The 16802-nt window shown below is 39.0% G+C and overlaps 1 protein-coding gene across 8 annotated transcripts in view; it reads left to right on the forward strand.

Annotated features, from left to right (window-relative positions):
* Window positions 1–16802, forward strand: part of frmd4ba (FERM domain containing 4Ba) — a 51128-nt gene that overhangs the window by 22176 nt on the left and 12150 nt on the right. For all 8 annotated transcript variants that reach the window (XM_053227092.1, XM_053227100.1, XM_053227094.1 and 5 more), the window contains exons 6-11: window positions 2762–2818; window positions 3460–3482; window positions 10178–10261; window positions 11026–11091; window positions 11325–11382; window positions 11659–11745. In XM_053227092.1, coding sequence (XP_053083067.1) covers window positions 2762–2818; window positions 3460–3482; window positions 10178–10261; window positions 11026–11091; window positions 11325–11382; window positions 11659–11745 — 375 coding nt within the window. The remainder of the gene's footprint in view (window positions 1–2761; window positions 2819–3459; window positions 3483–10177; window positions 10262–11025; window positions 11092–11324; window positions 11383–11658; window positions 11746–16802) is intronic.

A 16802-nucleotide genomic window follows, 5' to 3' on the forward strand; every position in this document is an offset into this window, starting at 1 on the left:
GTGATGATTTACTGGTGTTAACGGGCCCAAAGTGTACCAAGAAAACATTCCCCACACCATTACACCACCTCCACCAGCCCGGACTGTTGACACAAGGCAGATTGGGTCCATGGATTCATGCTGTTTGTGCTGAATTCTGACCCTATCATCTGTATGCCTCAGCAGAAATTGAGATTCATCAGATCAGGCTACGTTTTTCCAGCCTTTAAATGTGCAGTTTTGCTGAGCCTGTGACCATTGCAGCCTCAGCTTTCTGTTCTTAACTGACAGAAGTGGAACCCGATGTGGTCTTTTGCTGTTCTAGCCCATCTGCCTCAAGGTTCAACGTGTTGTGCATTCTGAGATGCTTTTCTTCTCACCACAATTGTACAGAGTGCTTATCTGAGTTACTGTAGCCTTTCTGTCAGCTTAAACCAGTCTGGCCATTCTCTGTTGATCTCTCTCATCAACGAGGTGTTTCCATGTGCAGAACTGCCGCTCACTGGATGTTTTGCCTTTATTGCACCATTCTGAATAAACTGTTGTGAATGAAAATCCCACAAGATCAGCAGATCACCAGCCTATCCGGCACCAACAATCATGCCATGGTCAAAATCACTGAGATCACATTTTTTTCCCCATTCTGATGGTTGATGTGAACATTACCCGAAGCTGCTGGCCTGAATCTGCATGATTGTATGCATTACACTGCTGCCACACGATTGGCTGATAATTGCATGACTGAGTAGGTGTACAGGTGCTCCTAATAAATTGTTCAGTGAGTGTATTTTGCTTGTCTAATATTTTGCTTTTTTATAGTAATGTAACGTCACTTGTCAGATTCTGATAGTGATGCAGTTTGGCTCTGCTGATTTAACCAAAGCCAGCTTGTATTACACATGCATGGGCATAGTGTAAATAGGATAATCCTGGGTAATGTGGGACACCTATGCATTTGTGTATTTACTCTTTGGTGTTATCAGAGTAAGTAAACATTGGTAATGCTAAGCCTTAGTACTGACACAGCCCTGACAAAATCACATGACATCACAGTGCGCAGCACAAGATACAGAAAGGAGGTTTCCGAGACTAAGGGTGCGTCTCAATCAGCTCCCTAGATCAGGAATCAGTTTATCGTGTACACAAGTTCAGGCAATGATAAGGACTCTGGCTCACTACACACTGGGACACTGATGACTCAATTTCTGGTGACATGGCTACGTGCTCGTGTTGTAAAGCGTCACCACTGGCATTTATCAACAACAGGCAGAACTGATGTCTTTGTCATAAATTTGTTTCTTAATCACATAGGTTTCTGTCATGGTACATGGTACAAGGCTAGCTACTGGATTTTTTTAAAATCATTAGACACTTAAAAGTCATTAGACTCAAACAAACTATATAGAATGTCAAATAAAGTTAAAAATCGCTAACGCAAATGATCATTTGAGAACTACAACAATGATAACAAGCTATTTATATTTGTAGACGAAGTTGACTGAGAGTTTGTCTGCCATTTTTTATCGAGCTGAGAGGCTTCAGAAAATATGACGTCATTTCCAGTAAGGGAACACAGTGAGCATCGATGCGCCTTGCTTTTTGCGGTGCATTGTGGGATTTTTTTTTAGGGAGCGAACGTTCCAGTGCACTGGAAGGATTTTGCGGATTGAGACAGCCCTTAAAATGGCCGACTCCCTGATCAGTGCCCTGACTCCTGAACTAGGGAACTGATTGAGACACACCCTAAGAGTAAGATATGATCAGTGATAACCTATAAACTGTAAATCTGTTCCTTACTGATATAAAATTAAATGACGTACACATACAATAAAATAAATATAGATTGCTTATATTACGTATTTTTTTCTCCAATGTGTCAGGTATTCTGGGACAGTTCTTTCAGCACTTGAAATGAAGTTAAGATAGATAGATAGATAGATAGATAGATAGGGTAGAACAACTCATATTTCAGTTACATATATTTCTTTTGCATAGGCAGTGTTACTTCTCACCTAGTTCCTTTTATTACAGTAATATTGTGGCTTTTCATTTGTATCTCCAGTAGTCAAAGCTAAGACACCAAGACTCTTGAGCTTGAACATAACATGTTCAGTGTTGCATCCAGCACATATATTATCTCCAGAGTTAAAACATGGACATTTAATATATGAAAAAAAAATGTCTGATCATGTATCTTGTGAAAATCATATCTCCAGTTCTACTGTTATGACTAGACAACATGGGGGTTTGAAAAAAGCCTCACAGAAAATGTTGAAGTCAAAATAATAATGGTCCCACATTGTCTGAGCTCATCCTATATTATGACTTTTTCACAATACTGAAGAAAAAAAAAGTTTCTACTGTCAATTTGGCTTTTTTCTGCTTTTAAGAAGCTTTAACTTGATTTTTTTTTTTTTCTTGATGCTACTTGAAAACCGCTGAACCTGTTAGCAGACTGTACCAACTCAGTGCAGGGGTTCCTCTAACTCGCACCTTTAACTATATATATTAAAGAATACGTATTTTGTGTTAAATATGCTATAAGTATGTGATAATATGTCTGTTATAGTGTGTTAATCACTTTTTTAAAGTATGGAGATACTGGTAAATGTTTTCTTTTTAACAAAGGGACATTAATGCCTCTAGTTTTTGTGGTGAATGGTTTTTCCCTCGTGGAAACCTGTGAGGGGACGGGTGGGACTGAAATAGTTTAAAGCTACCGGAGCCGCAAGTCGGCAATATTTTCAACAAATTTACGTTCTTTCTTTTTGTTTTTCTACAGGGGACTATTGAACTGGAGAGTGAAAATGTTTTTAAGTTAGCTGCTTTCGTGTTGCAGGTAAGTGCGCTGTTTAACGGCGGTTTGTTTGACAGACTGCAGCTACAAACCCGTCGCTTGAGTTTGAATCCAAACTGAGTGAAGAGCGCGCTCGCGACGCAGCGGTGCTGCATGGGAAAGCAGAAGGTTGTGTAGAAGTGTGTCGTGTTTTATATAAAACACGTGTTTGCGTAACACGCTTTAGGTGAAGCTGCATCGTATATATTGTTGCTCATCTACTCTAGGGAGAATTTCGAAAACAAGCTTATTGGGGCTCACAGAAGTCCTGTGAAGCTGGTAGAGTTAAGCTTCTTAGTCAGTGTGTGAAGCAGATAACTGGGATGCATCATGTGCTTTATCACTAATATTGTCATTATGCACATACTCACTGGTAATTCAATGCTTTTGGCTTGTTCAGCTCTTATTCAAGATGCAACATGCATACACATCCTGAGCACATATATTATATATGCAATATGCAATAGATTTTTAGTGCAATTTTAGTGCAGCAAGTATACTGTGGAGTAGAGTTTGCAGTGGATGGATATCATGTGGTAGTGCACTGTTCAAAAGTGGTGCAAAAGTGAATATACAAAAGGAATGTGCAGTGTTCACTAATACATATGTGTTTGTGTGTTTTTGTTTGTTTGTTTGTTTTTTAGGAGGCAAAAGGGGACTACACAAGGTAAATCCCGGATCTCGATCCTCTTACTTATGAACAAGTTCAGTGTAGTTGTATATATTCAAGATTCAAGTAGTGTTTTCGGCATGGTAAAAGGCTTTGCATTGCCACAGCATTGGGAACGTTAAATTACAGACGAACACATTTACACACAATTTTAAAAAATAAAAATAGTAGCAATAATAAGGAAAAAAAAATCTACAATGATTCGTTTTATTCCCCAAATGTTCCTGAGCATTTTCTGCATGTTTACAGTGTCGGTGTTATTGTGTGTTTGGTTTGCTGATGTTTCTCTAAGCAGGTGTAAGAGTTTGTTCTTGTTTGATATCAGATTTGAACTCCTTTTCATGGGTTGTGAAGTGTGTGTGTGTGGGGGGGGAATGTTTCCCTGATTTGTGTATGATTAGAGCGTGTTGTTAAAAAGTGCAGTTTTGTTTCCACGTCGTTTTGTGTGCAATGGGGGCACGGACTGTCTTCTCTTGGTGGCCAGGTCTGTCTGTGTCTGCCCGTCTCTTCTGTGTATATCAGTGTGTTTACAGATTGCGGGATAAAAAGGAAGGATTTGGTGTGCATTGGTATTTAAAATGTATGACATTCTAACCATACAGTCAGATTTTGCTGTTTACAGTATGTCAGTTTTGTTCTTGCAATTCCCGTTTTAAATAGGGCTCTTTTATACTCTAGAACTGTCAAGGCAATTGTTTGTTTAATGAAATCACTAGAGTATCATTTAAACTGACTTGTTGAGAGAATTGCTCTTAGCCTTGGGTAAAGAAATACCTCTTTTCACAGGTTTGTACCTTGAAAGGTACGCCTCCATGGTTTAAACATTTCCTGAGTGTTTAGAGATATTATCTATATCTGTATTGTGTAACAAAAAAAGCTTCCTTTACCTATTACAGTACACCACCATACAGGTATACAGTGTCACCCCAGTGGCAGTGTAGCTGCAGGTCTATGAATATCCATGGATGGGTGTGTTGGGAAAATATCTGTGGTTTGAGTCATCAGATGTCCGTCGTCACCTGTGTGTTAAGGGTGAATGGGCTGATATTATAGTCTCATTGTTAAAAGAGCTCACCTGCACAAAATATTAAGCAGGCAATGAAAGGTTTACCTGTAGAGTCTACAGCTGTCTCTTTTGAGCAGTATGTGAATTTTAGAGCATTGCCAACGTTTTGAGTTTGATGTAAGAGCTGATTTGGAGTTTAAGAAAAGAGATTCCGTAAATAAATTTCACTAAAGAGCTTGGAATTGTTTTGTAAGTGTCGCTTTCCGGTAACTGTGAATGAATGTGTGGTCTTTTAAAAAGGCATTGCTGCATGCTCTAAATGTAAAATGCCACCAGAGAGACTGACACTTCCTTTTTAATGTTTGGTTAATGTTTATGGTTAATATTTATTTTTGATTTTGCTCATGGGGAGGTCAGCTGTAGTTGATTATTCCTTCAAGTGTACTAGGTGACACACAAGTCTGCAACCCCAGTGAATTATGTGCCAGTGTTCTTGGCTTGGATTTTATACTGTAAGTACACCCATCAGCCATAACATTAAAACCACCTGCCTAATATTGTGCAGGTCCCCCTTGTGCTGCCAAAACAGCTCTGACCTGTCGAGGCGTGAACTCCACAAGAACTCCGAAGGTGTGCTGTGGTATCTGGCACCAAGACTTTAGCAGCAGATCCTTCAAGTCCTGTAAGTTGTGAGGTGAGGCCTCCATGGATCAGACTTGTTTGTCCAGCACATCCCTCAGATGCTCAATCAAATTGAGATTTGGGGAACTTGGAGGCCAAGTCAACACCTTGAACTCTCAGTCATGTTCCTCAAACCATTCCTGAACAATTATCGCAGTGTGGCAGGGTGCATTATCCTGCTGAAAGAGGCCACTGACATTAGGGAATACTGTTGCCATGAAGAAGGGTACCTGGTCTGCAACAATGTTTAAGTAGGTGGTACATGTCAAAGTAACATCCACATGAATGCCAGGACGCAAGGTTTCCCAGCAGAACATTGCCCGGAGCATCACACTGCCAGCTTGCCTTTTTCCCCATAGTGCATCCTGTGCCAGCTCTTCCCCAGCTAAGCAAGCCTTTGGCACCCACTACCCCTGTCGCCAGTTTACCGGTTGTCCTTCCTTGGAAAACTTTTGGTAGGTACTAACCACTGCATACCAGGAACACCCCACAAGACCTGCCGTTTTGGAGATGCTCTGATCCAGTCATCTAGCCATCACAATTTGGCCCTTGTCAAAGTTGCTCAGATCCTTATGCTTGCCCATTTTTCTTGCTTCCAACACATCAGCTTCGAGAACTGACTTCACTTGCTGCCTCATACATCCCACCCCTTGACAGGTGCCATCGTAATGAGATAATCAGTATTATTCACTTCACCTGTAGGTGGTTTTAATGTTATGGCTGATCAGTGTATAGGCGTTTAAGGCCTTAAATTACTGCTGACTATCTGCATTAATACAATAAGAAAGCATAATGAGGCTGATAAAACAACTTAAAATGGTGTTGTGTTATGATGTTTGTAAAGGCTATATAGATTATGATGTAATGACTATGGAGGTACTTTTCTATTACTCAGAAGCGTTGTACAGTTGATCTTCTCAGTTCATGTTCGGTTTATACAACGTTTATACTCAATTTAATGGATTGTAAGAGATTCTTCTAGGAGACTGCAAAAAAAAAAAAAAAACTTAAGCTGGGCTTTCGTAGTAACAGTACCTGGTTGCATAATCTCTAAACGTCACACCAATAAAGTGGACGAGTGTGTAAGTTAATGCCAAACCCGTTTGTTTGCTTCTGTCCCTCCAATGGTCCCATGACACATTGTTAGAACACAAAGCTTTGTACACTCTTAGTTGTGTGAAGTGAAAGCAGAGCTGGACTCTTTTACTCTGGCTAAGGTGTTGCTCTTACAATAAACATATAATACAATAATACAATAATGACCTTTACCTTTCCAGTTAACTGGAGAGATGGAGCTGTGAAATGATGTACAAGTCGTTAAGAAATAGCTCTCCCAAGCTATAAATATGACACATTCACTGCATGCACTAAAATAGGAAAATATAGTAACATGTTAAAGACATGTCTTTGGTTGTCTTCAGTTTATTCACAGTTTGCGTTTTGCTTCACGTCTGTAGATAAATGACACAAACAGATATGATTTTGGCCCCTACATGAAAATGTGCAAAAAAAAAAAAAGAATAACCTGCAGGAATAAGTGAACTTTTGAGCATAAAATCATGTTATTCACATCTTTGTTGTTGTTTTTCAAACACAAAATGTTTAAGTAATGCAATTTTTTTCTGCCAAACACTAGCCTAAAAATAATTGGCACTCTTACGATTTATATTTTGTGAAGCTTACCCTGGAGAGAACAGTCTCTTCCTGTAATGTCTAATTAAACTGGAGACACTTGGTAAACTCCTCCATGCAGAATATTTTAAGCTCTTAGGTTTGTGCATGTGGACTTCCCTCTTCAACTCAGACCACAGGTTTTCAGTAGGGTTCAAACCCAGAAACTGAGATTGGCATTACAGAATATTGCTTTTGTGTTGATTTGGATTATGCTCGGTTCGTCATCTTGTTGAAAGCTCTATCTATGGCCGAGTCTGAACCTCCTGGCAGATGCAACCAGCTTTTAGGGTGAAATATCCTGGTACTTGGCAGAGATCATTATGCCATCAGTCTTTAAAGTTCCTGGAACGCTAGCCACAAAACAGCACTAAAGCATAAATGATCCATCTCCATATTTTACAGTGGTTATCTGGTGCTTTTCCTTGTATGCAGTCACATTTATCACCAAACGTACTGATAGTGTGCGTGACCATAAAGTTTCTCTTCTGAGCACAATGACAATTGCTGTTTTAATGATAGTTGGTGAAGTTCATGCACTGTAAATTTCTTGCAATACTTCCAAACATCCTGTTGTTATGGAAGCGGCTTTTAACAAGTGACCTTTGAAATGTGTCAACCACAAGAGTCAGCTAAACTGTGTCGTTCAAAATCTTTGGATTTTTTTTTTCCCCCGCTTTCATTCATTCATCATTTTTGTTATTTTTATGAAGGGTGCCAGTGATTCTGAAGGGCACTGTATATTTTGACAGTTAATTATCTGCTTATGTCTTTAGCCATTGTGCTTAAGTATTCAGAGTAGTTCCATGGCTGTCTCTCTGTCTCCGATAATAGCTTGTTTTTTCCTCATATGCCTGAAGATCCCAAATCCCCTCCATAAAGCACAAGCAGTAGAGACCAGCATGCCAGGAGATTAGGCCCTCATCCTCCCTTCCTACCTCAGCCTCTGCCTTTAAGCCTGAGTAGATGTAAAGCTTGAGGGAGTAAAGATATGTTCCCTGGCAGACACTCAGGCGTCAGGCTGGTTAGTGATGTATCAGTGATGTGTATCTTTAAAAACGCAAAGAACCACTCATTTTAGCATCTTATCAAGTGCACTTAAAAAAAACGTCAATTTGATTGTAATGGCACATAATTCTAGGCAAGGTTACTGAAGAAAATTCTCTTTACAGGAAGGTCGGTATTGATGTGAAGCATACCTTGCACTACATTGCGCATGACCAGTGCTGACGAGGAATGTGCTGATAATTTGTTGTGTAATATAGCATTTAACAAAATATGTTAGTCTGGATTTAAAAATATCATCATTACCCCACCCTCTATTGGAAAAGACTGTCTGGTAGACAACTCAGCCCTGATGAAAATCTGTTTACGTGTAATCTAAACCAAATGTACGCACATGGCAAGAGAGGCATTTAGTGTTGCCGCTGACGTACCAATGGGAAGCTTGAGTTCTGTTAGAGTGTAACAAATGACTAATGTTAGTTTTTTGTTAGTTTGTTAATTTTAATGTTGGTTTCAATCAAATTACACATGTTTTTAAGTCATAAATGTCTGTAAGAAGCAAAATATAAGCTCATCCATCCTCAGAATTATTTTCAAATTGGTTAAAATATACAGCATGAATCATATTTCCCCACAAGACTAATTTTTCATACCTATTGTGTGTTGTCATGTGAACACACATGCAGAGAATGCACACAAAATAGCCAAATATGAAAGAAATCATATTAAAAATCTTATATTACATAGTAATTTTGTTTGTATTAAATTGACTAACGGATGTTATTTAACAGATTACCCACCTTGTTTAATAGGATAGAAGTCAGTTTGCTCTCTTGTAATTTAGGGTGTATAACCGAGAGCTTTTAATTTCACTTAACATACCGGTGTGATTATTAATGACCTGTTAGGCTGCGTGTACACATGGCAGTTGTATTAAAATGACCTTTTTTCCCCCCCACTTTGCTCTCTGTGGGAGGTGATTCAGTCTCCAGTGAAATAGCTGACACATTAGTGTTTCTATCTGACACGTTGCCTCCTGTAGCCAACTGTTTGATAGTACAGACATTATAATGAATTCCAGATTGCTGACTGGGCTTTGCGGTGAGAGCAGAACTGCTCTGTGTGTTACCACATGATCAAATCACCCAGCACAGCAGCCAAATTAATGCCATCAAACATTAAGCGTGAATCAGTGAACTGTTAAAGACTGCTGTCTTGCTATAAACTGCTTACAAAAGCTCTCCTGTTCTTCCCTAGCTTTCATTAATGCTAGCAGTTCTAGCAGGGTTCTTGTGTGGCTAACAAGGAAGCATTGCATTAAAAACTTAACACTTACACTGCCTCTAATGTGTCAGTCTTTTGGTAGTTGAAGGTTTTCATTAGTGAGTTTCCTGATATTTCCTGATTTACACAAACTCAGGGGCTTTCATAGGACACCAATGTTTTTCCAAACTAGCTACATTTTCACTGATACCACATTTCTTTTGGAAATGCTCCTACAAACAGTTTACAAATAAACTGGTTCATATCCAGCTTGATAAAAGAGATGTAGTTTCTACTTCCTACTTTAGGTTTTGTGGATAAATGTAAAACCTGAACATTGCCACACTGTTTGTTTGAGAATGTGTGGGCTGTGTCAGTGCCTCTCGGTGCTGTCGAGCCGACCAAAACCTCTTGAATGGCTTTTGTGTAAGTTCAGTAGTACAGCAACCCTGCTAAGCAGCACTTCCCTTCATGGCGTTTTAACTGCAAGGCACTTTTTTTGCGCTGCACATGTTTCGAGTGACAGATAGAGCTATCACTCAACTCGACAGTGACATGCTCATCTCGACAAGCTCGGTCCACTAAGATAAATTACTATTACCATTAACACCGTATTGGCAATAGCTTTTTACTTGTCAAAATAAAGTGTATGAAAAGTCGTCTCTGGTTTATGTGAAATACAGAACAGAAGGTATCTATGGTAGCCTGCTTGTTGCAGAACTCGTTGACCCCTGGAAGGGCTAGAGGGATATGATCTGGAAACATCAACAAACCCCCTTGGAGAAAATATTTATAACATTTCTGTTAGGTGTTATCAGTGTTGGCAGGAAGAGTTTTTAGATGATTTGTGTCTACTCTGTTCACACACAGCCTTAAGTTGAAACTAGGCAAACTTCTTCTTGATCAAACTATTTCTACAGTTCCTATGTATGTACTGTGTATTGTCATTCAGTTTAAAACAATTTTAAAGTGGTATCTTTTTTTTTTTTTTTTTTAAACATGAAATGCATGGTCTGCTTTCCAGTTAATAAAAAATGTTCCTTTTTTCTTTTTTTTTTTTTTCCAGTGATGAAAGTGCAACATCAGACTTGAAAAAGCTCCCCGTGTTTCCCACAGCTGTTTTAAAGGAGCACCCATCCCTTGCCTATTGGTAAGAAACTTACCAATGTTTAAAGGACCATTAAACAATTTAAACCTCTGCTCACAGGTTTACTATCAAACAACCTTAAATTTTGCTCTGACGGCCCTGTAATTATCATTTCCAACGTGTTTAATTGTAGCCTGGAAGTGCAAAACTGCAGGCTCCAATGATGGCAGTTTCTTTAGTGCAGCCACATGCAATGCGCTTGCAAGGCCATGCCTACAGTAGACTTATGAGCCAAATGATCCTGGTTAGTTGCAATAATTCCTAGATGTAGAAGTTATTTAAAGTAATAACTTCTGTTGCTATTCTAATTTTATTCCAATTTAAATGTTTTTCCTCCATTCTGGATCATAGGAGAATGTGTGTTGAGGAACACCTGTGTGGGTATGTGTGCAGAAACAGCTGTGAAGGCAAAGCGTGTGTGTGTGTGTGTGTGTGTGTGTGTGTGTGTGTGTGTGTGTGTGTGTGTGTGTGTGTGTGTGTGTGTGTGTGTGTGTGTGTGTGTGTGTAATATTGAGCATATACTAGACACAGGGTGGATGTTTTACAGGACAGTTGGCCAGATGGCATTTCATGGCTGAGCGTGCTGAGCTCGTGTCTGACGAGTACAGTCTTTACAAATGACACATTCATAGTTCAGCCTAGCATTCAATTACTGTTCATTTTGCATGTGCAGATTGTAATGCCTCTCTCTGTCTCTCTCTCTCTCTCTCTCTCTCTCTCATACACACGTACACACTCTTGTGCTCTCCCCCCCTCCTGCCTTGTAGTGAAGACCGAGTCGTTGAGCATTACAAAACCCTCAAAGGACTCACCCGAGGAAAGGCCATCATACAGTAAGTGCCCGATAATTTCTCACTAACACACCAAGTGCATTGGATATACCAGAACAGATATGTAGACCAGAGAGGCATCTCAGTCTATGCGTGATCTGTTTAATCAGATTAATCTGGTTTGAGGCTATCTTAAATGATGCATAGATGAGTTAAATAGAAGCCTATTGTATTATAAACTAAACATTTTGCTTGACTGATTGCCTATTTCTGATTAATGCTTATTTTATCTTCAGGTATCTCTTGTTAGTGGAAGCCTTACCTTCATATGGTGTTCATTATTATGAAGTGAAGGTATGCTAACGTTAAAGTTTGTGGAATTCTATTGAACCTGTTTTTCTGACTTGGCAAAGCACTTTGTAATACATCATCTGATATCTGTAAGCATTTGCTGCTGTGGAAAAGTGTAAAGTTAAACTGATCAAGCTCATTAAAACTGACTGAGGAGCTCAAATGATTTACTGACAAGCCGAAGTATGCGCATTTGATCTTTTTATTTTGATAATGCAGCTTACCTACTGGGCTAATTACCCCAATGAGTAACTTCCTTTTAAAATTTCCCTTTCACAGGACAAGCAAGGGATTCCGTGGTGGTTAGGAATTAGCTACAAAGGCGTTGCCCAGTACGACCAGCAAGACAAGCTAAAACCCAGGAAGGTAGGTTACAGTGAGCAGCAGAGGAGATTGTGACATTTTCCCTTTAACCTTATACATGTTTTACCTTTCCCCATAAGTTAATGTTTCACCAAACTGCAGATATGCGACAAGGCAAATCTGTGAAAGAGTGTTCAGAGGAGGCAGCGTTTCCCACGACACATACTTGCAGAATCTTTTAGATGATATTTGAGTATGCGTAGCTGTCTAATGAGAAATAGATGTCAAAATAGTATTTTAAGAACGATCTGGATTATGTACTATCACACCTGCCAACCTTTATACATTTTGCATAGGAGCATCAGATTACATTGCTATGAGTTATCACTCAATTTTTTTCCTAGGATAGGAGGAAAAAAGTGTGCATGACAGTTTTGCACATCCCAACGTGCAAAAACATGCAAGAAGATGGTTTATCGGCATGGCTAGATAAAGAGAATTCATCAACAGTGCCACTTTTGTCTCGCTCTCAAAACTATTATTGTCATTAAACTTTATAAAAATAAAAATGCATGTACTACAACTGGTTTTTCTTTAGTTGGCTAAAGTAGTACTGGAAGTAATCCAGCACCTGGGTTTTACATGAATTTTTACTTCATTTTCCTTAAATACAAAACACTTATTCATATTTTGAACATAACTCTTCTAGTAAACCCTGTTCTAGGTGGGGTTTTAGGTGGTAACATGGGACAGAATTACAGGGAGGAGTGAAAGACCTATTTAAATGAGAGAAACTATGTGGCGTTCATATAAACAGCAAGGGGTGTGAGTTTTTCAGCATGAGCCTCACTTAGGTTATGTATTGTTATTTTGCCTGCTAGCTAAAAGAACCACACCTTATCCGTATATTTCACAGACTGCAGTAGGATAGCATGCTTTGCTGCTAGGAACATGTGGTTAATTAGCAACATCATCTCACCTATTCACAATCTCTGTTAAACTGTTTTTGGCTTCCTGCCCTTCCATTTAAGGTCTATATAAACCTTGCTCTTTCTCATTTGGCGGCGTTTTTTTTTCTGCAGGGCCCATGTCATTACAGTTTGAAATTTCTGGCATTCGTTATTTGACCATAGCTGGGTGTGTATCTGGTGGCACAGCATTAATGGGCAGCTCCCTGTCTGTACAGCCCAAATCTTTAGAGACATGGTGTAATTGTGGAGCTTGAAGGCAGAGCAGGGACTGATGCTGGCGCAACGCCAGCCAGAGACAGGGTTTCTGAAAGGGGTCTTGGCTCATTTGGTGCGTTCCTGCCAACCTACTTTTCCTCCGGCAACGCTGAGGTGTAGATAGGGGGTTGAGTGGGAATGTCCCCAGAGCACATCCTTTTCTCACTCTCATTTTCTTTCCCAACCAGCTCTTCTCCTGGCAAAGTTGTAGCAAGGACATGTGAAGGGGGGGGGGTGGGGGGGGGCAAGCTCACCCCTCATTTTCCTCTGTCTTTTATTCTGCCTTGCTCTCTGGCAAGTTTTTTTTGTACATTCTTTTTTAAAAGTACCCCCTCACCCGGTTGTCAAAGTGCACCCCATCAGCCTGCCAGTATTGATTGTGCTTGCTGTCAACACTGGCTGCCTTTGTATCTTCCCAGCCCACTACCAGCAGACTGCTCTCATTATGCAAATCCCCCCCAGTCATTGTGCTCTTCGCTCAGCCCAAACAATTGATCAAGCAATAAAACACAATTACTCTGGCAGGAGGGCTACGAGAAGAGAGGATGGGCCTCGCGGCTGGGCCTGTCTCACGTGAACCATTGCCTAACGTCTATTGGGGGGTCGTCGGATTAAAAAGCTTTTAAAAAACGCTTTTCCCGCACTGTAAAATGATAGGCTGTGAAAGCAACTACTGCAGAACGATTTTTTTTTTCTCTCTTTCTATAGCAATTCCTACAATAAATGTTAGCTTTATTTCAGTTTTGAGTGAACGGAGTTATTTCTTCTTAATAATCACCAATAAACCCAAACACATTTCTAGCAGAAATTTAAAAATGAATGAATGAATTAATGTCTAAAAGCATCTCCTGACATGCAGTTTGTCTTTAAAAAAGCTTCGTGTGAGCTGTGTACTGTTATTCATGTCAACACTGTTTTGATAAAGTTGTCTAAACTTTATCATTTATAACAACTTGTTTATGGCCCTGTTCAAACTGAGTATTAAGTTTAAGCGAAATAGATTTTTCCCTCATCGTTATTCGGTTTTAAAATATTGTGATAAGCAATTTAATCATCCAGACCCCTTAGCCTAAAAAAAGACAGGGGAAAGGAGCATTTACACCATTTCAGTTTGAAGGAGTAGGAGTAGGAGAGGCATGAAAACATTACCAGGTTTGCACTTGGAAACTGTGGTAACCACGAAGTAATTCTTAATTAATTTTTAAGTAATTCTGCAGTAATACGCAGTAAACAGTTTAAAAAAACATGACGTCAGATTTCAATATAATCTTGTCTGCCATTTTCTCTGTTCATGTGGCTCAGTGTTGAGCAGGAGAGCACAAACAAACAGCATATTTAAGCACTTTCTAATATTCACCACAATTAACATTATTTAGAAAGTGTTCGATTTGACACTCAGTTGTAGGCCTGTTTAATTCTTTTGAATCCATTTTTTTCTTTATAAATAAACACTGTAAATTTTATAAATAAGCATTACTACTGTGGCAACATAATATTGTTTTGATGCTCGGATGTATTCTGTTGTATTTGTTCTTTATCATTCTCTCACGATACAGAAGATATTACAAGTATATAGTCTGTAGCTACAGAGTCTATAGTTACTGGTCCAAATGTATATTTATAACCCTGTATTGTGTACAGTTTGGATTTGGGTTTCTTGGGTTTCATGTCCCCACCAGACTAGAGATTCAAGCTCATGTCTGGAGATGTCTTCATGAAGCGGTATTAAATCATTAAATGCCATTTCTTTAAATAGTTCTTTCACCAAGGTTTTAAAGTGGTTTCATATTATTACATTGGCTAATATAATTGGAGAACGATGACACCAGTTCACTGACACAAAGAACCCCAATTTATACAGTAATGAGCAGAGGAGGAGACTTTGCACCACGACCCATTGTGCATGTTTCCTAGATTTAATTACGTTTCCCAGCTGCAGATTTAATTAACATAACGAGAGCCCAATCTTGTTCATTTTCCAATATACAAATGAAGGCCCTGCAAAATGTTATTACGTCTGTTTACCGGGGAACGTGTAGGGTTACAGGCGTTTCTAGTTTGCATATTCATAGAATCAGAATTTCTTATAGGTATGTTACAGTGACTTTCTGTCCTTTAATTAATGAATTATTATTTTATTTTATTTTTTTTGCACAACCGACACATTAAGCCCTTTATTATTCAGCATTTAAAAATACAGTGTTTAAAACAAGTTGGTGACTAAGAGCTGCTGTTCCCAGATTATTGCTGAGGTTTGATGGGTGTGTCCCATCCTAGCTTCAGGCCCAATAAACAAAATCCTGTTGTAGTAACCGTCCCGAAACCATAATCTTCGTAATTATTATATAATTTGTAAATCTCTGGATAAATAAAAAAATCTATTGGACATTGATATTTGCTATGTTGTTGTTTAATGTTCATGGTCGTCATCATTCTAAGTGGTAGCTTACTTTCTTAATCAAATATTTTTGGAGGAATAGGGTGTGTCGGAATCCTTGACATATTTTGATGTCGTCTTCCCTGTCAATCTTAGAGTGACTCGTGGAAGTGTTGTGTGTGTGTGTGTGTTTTTTTTTGTCTGTGTTTGAAATTTGATGTTACTCAACACATTCTTTTTTTTTTAAGCACTATGTCTTGTAGATAAACGGTGTGAACTAAACAATTAATGTTTTTTCCTGACCCCAAATTAAGTTTTTCATGTTAAAACCCATAAGGGTTCAGTTCAACCCTCGATAGTTCTGTATAGAACCCTACAGTAGAAAGTTTTCCTGTCAGAAAGGGTTCAAGTAGAACCCTTAATTATCCACTAAACCCTTAAGAACCCCTTCTCTAACCGTGCAGGATAATATTTTGACAAACACACGGAATGTTAGACTAAAGTAAACTGAGATTCGGTGACGGCGATGGGTTGAAGCTGTAGCCTGCCATCTTTCACGTGACCTGAATCTTGACGTGGGAAACCTGAATGTGATGTTTGCTTCATAAACACATTGCACCACTGTGCTGTTTTCAGAAGGTAGACTAAACTCCTTTTTCTGCCAGCACGTTTACTCCAGAAACATTAGGGATTAGCTTCACTAGATACGTAGCACCACTCGCTCGTTCGCACATCAAGACTCGTCTACCTAAAATCGCCCTTTTGAAATTCAAGTAGCCTTGTTAATTTGAGGTTGCAGAAGTTTGTTAAATAAACAATTTTATTTGTGCTATAGTCTTACTTTTACCTGTGGTGTAGTTGTAGGATTTTCATGAAGTTACTAACACAAATTCCTGATAGAATAAAGTTGCACTTTAATTAAATTATGTCTGAATCATCCGTAATTGCATCCATTGCATTGGACAAAGACATCTAATTGGATAAACCTTAGATGTCCCACACTAAGAGATGGTGCGAAGTGGTCTGGGGTCCTTTTACTGGTGCACTGTTACTGTTTGGAGAATTTCTAACTTTACTGTTTGACTAAGAGCAAATGGAAGAAACAATCTCTTTAAAACATTCTACAGAAGCATCACATTACAGATTTTTTTTTTTTTTTTGCTTCTTCTTCCCCTTGTTGTTTCAGCAACACTTAATACCAGCTCTAACAATGGAGTTTTGTAAGAAATCTGCTTTCTTTTTTTTTTGTGCATAGCTCCCACCTTTATCTTTCTGTAGTGTCTATACATTCTATCTGTATATTGTGGCATCTAGTAGAGATATGTCTTCTGAAGCTTCTGATAAGGAGGTGAAACATTTTCTGTTGTCAGCCTGAGCAGTTGGTAAAGGGGCCCATCTTGTTTTCACTAAAAGGTTAGGAGTGCCATGGCCAGCGATTAATGATTAAATATAAGTAGTAGATTCCATGCATATTTGCCCTGGGAAGCATTGGGAGTGTTGAGGAGTTGCCGCACTGC

Source organism: Pangasianodon hypophthalmus, chromosome 2 (assembly GCF_027358585.1).
Source record: "Pangasianodon hypophthalmus isolate fPanHyp1 chromosome 2, fPanHyp1.pri, whole genome shotgun sequence".
Classification (NCBI taxonomy): Eukaryota; Metazoa; Chordata; class Actinopteri; order Siluriformes; family Pangasiidae; genus Pangasianodon; species Pangasianodon hypophthalmus.